The following is a 7,407-nucleotide window of genomic DNA, read 5'->3' as shown; positions in this document are numbered from 1 at the left end:
GGGTGACTGGGAGATGCAGGTTGGGGCTGCTTGACCCTAGCTTCCCACTGGCAGAGGAGCGCTCTCTCTCTCTCTCTCCATCAGAGGAAAACCTGTGGGCAGCCCCACAGCGGAGGAGGCCACTGGCCTCCATAACAGAACCTTCCTAACGTGGCAACTTTGGAATCCGGCTAACTGTTGCATCATCTATTGTTCTGGAGAAGGGCCGGGGTTCTCTTGGCTCCAAGCAGCTGAACCTCTCTTTGCAAGAAGCCACTCTGCCCCCGTGTTTCTGAGCTTGGGCAAGCCCAGAATGATGGTCACAATCGAGTCTGAGTCAGACTTCTACGACGTGTTTGAGATCCTGGGGAAAGGTACATTTGGGGAAGTGGTGAAAAGCTGGAAACGGAGCACAGGGGAGATGGTGGCCATCAAGATCCTGAAGAACGACTCTTACCGAAGCAGGATAATAAAGAACGAGCTGAAGCTGTTGCAGACCATGTCGGAAGTGGATTCAGAGGAGTCCCACATCGTCCAGTTTCACGAGTTCTTCCATGATGACCTCAAATTCTACCTGGTCTTTGAGCTCTTGGAACAAAACCTCTTTGACTTTCAGAAAGAGCACAACTTCTCCCCTTTGCCGGTCCGGCACATCCGCACAGTGACTACGCAGGTGCTGAGAGCCCTAGCCAAGTTGAAAGAGCTTTCCATCATCCACGCAGACCTGAAGCCAGAGAACATCATGCTGGTCGACCAGGTGAGGTATCCTTTCCGAGTCAAGGTGATCGACTTTGGCTCAGCCAGCATCTTCAATGAGGTGCGCTACGTCAAAGAGCCGTACATCCAGTCCCGATTCTACCGGGCGCCCGAGATATTGCTGGGCCTGCCGTTCTGTGAAAAGGTGGACGTGTGGTCCTTGGGATGTGTGATGGCAGAACTGCACCTCGGCTGGCCCCTCTACCCTGGGAACAACGAGTACGACCAGATCCGGTACATCTGCGAGACCCAGGGGATGCCCAGGCCCGCCCTTCTCAATGCAGCCAGGAAGGCCCGCCTCTTCTTCAAGAGGGGGCAGCATGCAGAGGTGGTGAATTCCTGGCTGCTGAAATCCCCATCAGAGTATCTGGCAGATACCCAGGTGAAGTCGGTGGAGAGGAGGAAATATGTGCTGAAGTCCTTGGACCAGATGGAGACGGTGAATGTGCACAAGATGATCTACCCAGACACAGAGGCCTTGGCGGAGTACTTTGACCTCCGGAGCATGGTGGAGCTGATCAAGAGAATGCTGACATGGGACTCCCACGAGCGCATCACCCCCAGTGCAGCCCTGAAGCACCCCTACATCTCCACGCAGCCGCTGAAGCAGAACTACGACCTCACCCAGTACTACCAGTTCTGCCTGAGGAGCCTCCAGGAGTCGCTGCCCAACCACAGCAAGGCCTCCGAGGAGGAGGAGGAAGAGGAGGAGGAGGAAGAATCGCAGCTGTACAGCACCATGGAAGAGGAGCGCTTCTACACCGGCCAGGAGCCCTTCCAGGAGGAGAACGCGGCCCATGGCATCCAGAAGACCACCAGCCAAATGGATGATCTCAGCATCGCCGAGGGAGGCCGGGAGGTGCCCCTGAAAGTGTGGGGTGAAGGGCCCAGTGGAGGGCTGTACGAGCCCCTCTCTGGCCACGCAGAGGCAGCCCCTGGCCGCCGCAAATCCATCCACCAAAGCCTCCGCCTGCGCCACGAGCCGCCCCAGCAAGAGCCCATCCCAGCTTACTACCGGAACCGGCACAGCAGCCCCAAGCACCGCAAGGGGTCCCACCATGCCAAGTCTGACCCCACCTTTGAAAACCTGATCCTGCTGGGGCAATACTCGCCAGAGGACACCGCGCACTGGGAGAAAGAGAGTAGCACCAGCACTGCTTCCCTGCCGGAGCCCAACGCAAGGGAGGAGCCCACCTTCCCCCAGGGCCGGGTGCTTTCGCCCACCACTCAGGTAACGGGGGCCGTGGGCTCTTCCCCCAGGCCAGAGAGGGGCCTAGGAGGGGCTGCATGCAGGTTGGGGAGCATCTCCCGCTGGCTTCCGGGTCCAGCAGAGTCCAGCCTTGGAGGTTAGGGGGCTGGGCCTCCTTGGATGTGCACGTCAGTGTGCATTGGTGGCGGTGGCCATCTCTGGGGCAGTCCTGGGTGGAGCCAGGAGGCCACGTGCTGTGATCTGGACCCACATCAGAGCACCAAGCAGAGCAGGTGCCCTCACTTGTTACGACTCCTACTGGAGGTCAGTAGGGTGAATCCTTGGCTGGAAGGGATCCACAGAAGGCTGCCACCACCACCCACTTTATCTTAATGTGGGACAAACCACTCTCTCCATAGGTTTCTGGGGAGGTCAGTGGCCAAAACCCCCCCCCCAAAAAAACAAAAAACCAAACACTCCACTCTAGAAGGGGCTGAGCATTCCTAGGCCTCCAGAGACATGGGACCAAAGCAGACCCCAAATGAAGAGTAGGACACTTGCACTGGAATGTTGCCTTGCACTGAACCTGCAACGTTGGCGCCCGCTCTCCCTGTATTCCTCCAACCACGGCAAACTCCACAGTCTCTCCATCTCCGACACGGAGAAGGTACTTCCTGGGATGAGTTTTCCGCCTGACTCAGCCCCTGACTGGCAGCAGCCTGGGTCCTTTGAGCCCATCCGCTCAATGGTGGCGCTGCCCCTGAGCAGGCCAGTGGACACACATCTTCCCGGGTGCCATTCCTGTTGAAGCCACAGCCATGCCTTACGTTAAGCCATTTCACTGTGACTGTCCCCAAAAGCTTCATTGCTTATGGGGCTGAGAAGAAGCGTCTGTCTGCTGACTGTGGAAGGCTTGTAACCAGAGCTCTTGTGCAGGCTCCTCCTCACCTGGACGGAGGCTGTCCCATGTCCCAGACATGTGAGGCCAAGGCATTGCCAATCCACACCACAACGGGGCGATGACCCCAAACTGCAAACTCCCATTCACCCCTCCAGTCCCCGGTCGGGAGAGGCAACTTCACGAGGGACATCTCCTTCTGTACATGGGTCCCTTCGGGTTATATGTGCATTGGCCAAGGGGTGGTCCTTAAGAAGGGCCTTGTGCACCACAGAGGGGTCAGCAGCACCGGAATCCCTGCAGGCCACAACTGACTGGCCATTGACAATTCCCAGATCTCCGCCCCTGGGGAATAACGTCCCCATTCAGCTCTATCTGAGCTTGGTTAGTACACTGGAGGAGAAGTTTATCTGCAGGGCAGTCTCTGGGGTGTGTGTGTGTGTGGGGGGGGAGCTCCTCCTGTTTGGATGTGGTGAGGCTACAGAGGCCCCTGACCCTACCTGGGCTGGGCATTGGTCCTCCCAACGCAGAAAAGGTTCTGGAGAGCCTCTGGGGTGTCGGCCCAGGGCAGAGTTGGAACTCAGCCTGGCCTCAGCAAACCTTTCAGCCAGCTCCCCTGCTTCCGTAATGATCCGTGGAGCTCGACTGTCTGGGAGTTGCATAAGGAAGTGCTCAACTTGTAGAAGGCCCACCTAGTCTTCCAAGGTCCTCACCCCTTCCTTCTCCATCCCCTCCTCACTGGTCTGCCTCAACTGAGGAGCAAAGGCCTCGCTGAACTTCTTCCGGAGGCTACAGAACTCCTGGCAGGCATTTTCCTGGGTGAGTTCCAGCTGGGACTGGACTCTCTCCACTGGAAAAGCCAACAGGCATCCATTTCTTCCTCCTCCATCGCCAAAAGTGTCCCCCTGAGACGTGGTCTCAGGCCATACATACACGGTGCCTCAGGTAAGAAAGAAAGCCGTTGCTGTCAGAGTTAACCTCTCTTCTTTCCTCATCTCAGCTGCTGGATAGTTATCAGACTAATAGATTTATATTGGTTTTTATTGTATACCACCCTTCATCCTAAGATCCCAGGGCGTTTAGCTTCTAGCTATAAACAATAATCAAATTTCAATAAACACAACCTGGGGGAAAAACTAACACAGCTACAATGTAAATAGAGAGCAGGAGGCCTACTCACTGGCCAAATTCCTGGATAAAAAGGGCCGATTTCCCCCTAAAAGCTGGGAGAGAGGGAATCATACAGATCTCAACTGCAAGGGTGTCCCACAGCCTGGGGGCAGTCACTGAGAAGGCCCCGTCCTGTGTGCTCAACAAACGAGCCTCTGCCAGGTGTCTGCATGCAGAGCTGAGCCCTCCCAGCCAACCTAGTCATGTGGGGAGATCCAGCAGGGGGCAGGCAGTCCAAGGCATTTAGGCTGTGAAAGGTAATAAGCAGCACCTGGCATTGTACCCAGAACCAGAGCCCAGAAGGCAGCCTCTGCTGGGCCTTCAAGACTGGAATCAGAAGAGCGCTGCAAAGAGCCGCAGAAATCAACCGAGCACCTCCCCGCCCCCCTCCTAGCCTGCCTGCCTGGCAGCACAGGCAGTGAGAAGCACTTTCTGTCCTTCACACTTGGCTTGCAGAGGGACATTCTCTCTTCCCAGCCCAACCCCCTCAAGGACTAATCGGACCAAGAGCTGTTGCAGCACAAACCCCCTCTGTGAACTTATGCAGACCTTCTAAGAAGCCCCCCTCCCCTCCCCCCAGGTCTTTGCTGGCTTTCAGCCACCCAGGAGTCAGGGGAGGGGGGGGAGCTAGTCTTTCAGGGCGCCCACCTGCTGCCCCAAGCCCAGGGGCAGAAAGCAAGGCGGAGGCTGCACCAAGCCGGGGAAGAAGCAACCACTGGGGCTCTGCAGCAGCAAACCGTGTGCCCCTGCCTGCCCCACAGTGCCCTGGGAGCCCTGTCCAGGTGTCAGCAAGCAGAGGGCAGAGAAACCTCTTTCCCCGCTTGGATAGTTGGCCGTCACCTGTCAGCACCCGGCTCCCTTCCCTTCCGGAGAAGTAAAAAAGCTGATCCCAGAAGGCTTCTTTGTGTTTGGGGGGGGGAGGCGGGGGGGTCCTGCCCTTTGGAACTTCTGAACAGCTGGCATTCCCGCCCCCCACCGCTGTGTATGCCTTCAAAGTCTAAAGTTATTTTATTTTCATTTATTTTACATTTTTAATATCCCGTTCTTCCTCCAAGGAGCCCAGAGCAGTGTACTACATAAGTTTCTCGTCACAACAACCCTGTGAAGTAGGCTAGGCTGAGAGAGAGGTGACTGGCCCAGAGTCACCCAGCTAGTCTCATGGCTGAAGGGGGATTTGAACCTGGGTCTCCCTGCTCCTAATCCAGCACTCTAACCACTACACCATGCTGGCTGCAGCTTCAGGTTCTCTCTCTTTCTCTCTCTCTCTCCACACACAAACACACACCCCACCCTTACCTACCTGCCTCTTCTTAAGTTGCCTTAAATAGCAGTTAACCATCCCAGGTCACCATTGCAGGCCTCTGCCCTAGACCTAGCCTGAACACTCTAAAGTGCAGGTCGCATCTGGAGGAGGAGGAGGAGGAGGAGGAGGAGGAGGTCCTCGTCAACCGGGGGCCTCCATTTGGCTCCCCAGAAGTTGTGCTGCTATAATGCCCATCACCATCCTCTTTGGCATTGTGGCCGAGGATGGGGGCGGAGTGGTCGTGCAACCACCTCTGGGGCCACAAGACTGAGAACCCCCCAATTAAGGAAACGACCCTTTTTGCCAGATGGAACTTAAGGGTGAGGAGATGCGGGAGAAAGAGCTTGCGGGGGGGAGCAGTGCCAGGCAGCGTGAAAGTGGCCGGGGAAGCTGCAGAATCTTGAGGGGTGGGAAAGTGGCCGCCTGGGGGGGCTCCAGGGTGGAAGCCAGCGAGGGGCCCACGGAAGCCGCCCTTGCTCTCCTACGAGCCGCCAGGAGCCTTGTCTGGGCAAGGCTTCAGGGCCTCCGCCCGCGCCGGGCTGGGGAGTGAGTTGTGCATTGAGCTGTCCTGAAAGAACAGCTGCTGAGCGCTCCGCAGCATGGGCCCCAGAAGTAGAGTGGGTCACCTGGGGGGGGCAGAGGTGCTCTTCCCCCTGGACTGCTGGGGGACGTCCAGGGCCTGCACCCTCCTTGCCGGGGCCGCCAAGTCCTCCTCAGTCTGTCCCGGGTGGTGTGGTGAGAAATATGTGGGGTGGGGAGATGCTGTGTGCTGAAATGCTTCTGCCCATGCATGTTTGCATCAATAAACCTGTTTGATATTCTTACATTATTGTGAGTTCCGTTGCTGTTTGGGCCCTCGGGAACCCACGAGTTTTTCTGTATGTGCGTAGGGGGATGATGCTTAACTTGCAACTGGAGGGGGAGGGTTGGGGGGTTCCAAAGGCCTCGAGGTCCAGGCTCCAAAATTACCTAGGTGCATCTCTGCCTGGTGGTCCCCTCCCTCCCTCCCTTTATACTTTGCCTTTTCTTTTGAAAAGAACACTCAGGGCAGCGGCAGTTAACAAAAGGACCCATCAGTCACCCGACTGCTTTAACAGCAATAAAAACATAAATCACCATCTCAGCAATGCCACAGGAGTTCAGGTTCAGCAGCAGTGCCCGGGCTGCAAAGCAGTAGAGTTCTGGGGAGCCTGAAAGCCTCCCTCTGTCACCTGGGACCTGTGGGCAGGAGCCCACCCGCTCTCTGACTGCCGCCCAACCCTCCGGGGCAGCTTAAGACATCTGTGGCCAGGGGGCTGCCCCACAGCCGGGCTCCAGCATCCTCCTGCTGCAAGGGCTCCTGCGGGCACATCTCTCAGGTCACACCCAGCTGCTTCACGGGTGCTCCTGGAAACATCCCAAAGCCACCGTCTCATGGGGGGGGCGGTGACCCGAACCCTAAGCCCCCCTGCCCCCCTCCCGGGAGATGGGGGCGGCTGGGCCTGGGCGGGAGGGCAGCAGCCAGCCAGGCGGGTAACGCTCTCTTTCTCTCTTTGGCAGAGGGTGCAGCTGGAGGCCTTTGAGCCCGCCACGCAGCCGCCCGGGACCAACAGCTGGCTGCCGAACGAGGAGTGGTTGGCGGAGCAGGGCCTGGAGCGGGGCCCCCTCAAGACCGCGCTGCACGCGCCCCGGACCCGCCACCAGCTGCAGCCCTACCTGCAGCACATTGCCAGCCACCACTGACCCCCCCGGAAGAGGGCAGCAGGCTCAGCGGAGAGGCCGCCCCAGCTGGGGACCCGCCAGCAGATTCCTTTGTAGCCATTACATATATAGACTGTCCCTCGCTGCAAAGCTCCTTCCGTAATAAAGGCCACCTTCCTCTTACTGAGCTGTCCAGAGCCCTGATGGCAGCGCCGCCGAGAGGCCCTGGGCTGGAGGGGGCGCGCGAGCGGCCGGGGCCCCTTGAACACAGAGCAGACGCCCGGGGCCTGCCCGCAAGCCAAGTGGGCCACCGGCTGGCCCCCAGGCGGCACCCTCCCGAGGGCAGCGCACTCCGCCCCCCCCCCACCTCCCAGTTCCACTCAATAAACTCTTTATCAATTGCAGAACGCTTTACGGCACGTTTGTCGAGGG

At 58.2% G+C, this 7,407-nt stretch overlaps 1 protein-coding gene across 1 annotated transcript; it reads left to right on the top strand.

Annotated features, from left to right (window-relative positions):
* Window positions 1-183: 183 nt before the first annotated feature.
* Window positions 184-7,158, top strand: HIPK4 (homeodomain interacting protein kinase 4). Its single transcript, XM_053266719.1, has 2 exons — window positions 184-1,966; window positions 6,835-7,158. Exons 1-2 carry the CDS (start codon window positions 293-295, stop codon window positions 7,015-7,017), a joined length of 1,857 nt encoding a protein of 618 aa, XP_053122694.1. The 5' UTR covers window positions 184-292; the 3' UTR covers window positions 7,018-7,158.
* Window positions 7,159-7,407: the final 249 nt, after the last annotated feature.

This window comes from Hemicordylus capensis, chromosome 7 (genome assembly GCF_027244095.1).
Source record: "Hemicordylus capensis ecotype Gifberg chromosome 7, rHemCap1.1.pri, whole genome shotgun sequence".
Taxonomy (NCBI): domain Eukaryota; kingdom Metazoa; phylum Chordata; class Lepidosauria; order Squamata; family Cordylidae; genus Hemicordylus; species Hemicordylus capensis.
Note: the sequence above shows the minus strand (reverse complement) of the source record. Positions and strands in the feature narration are given on the sequence as shown.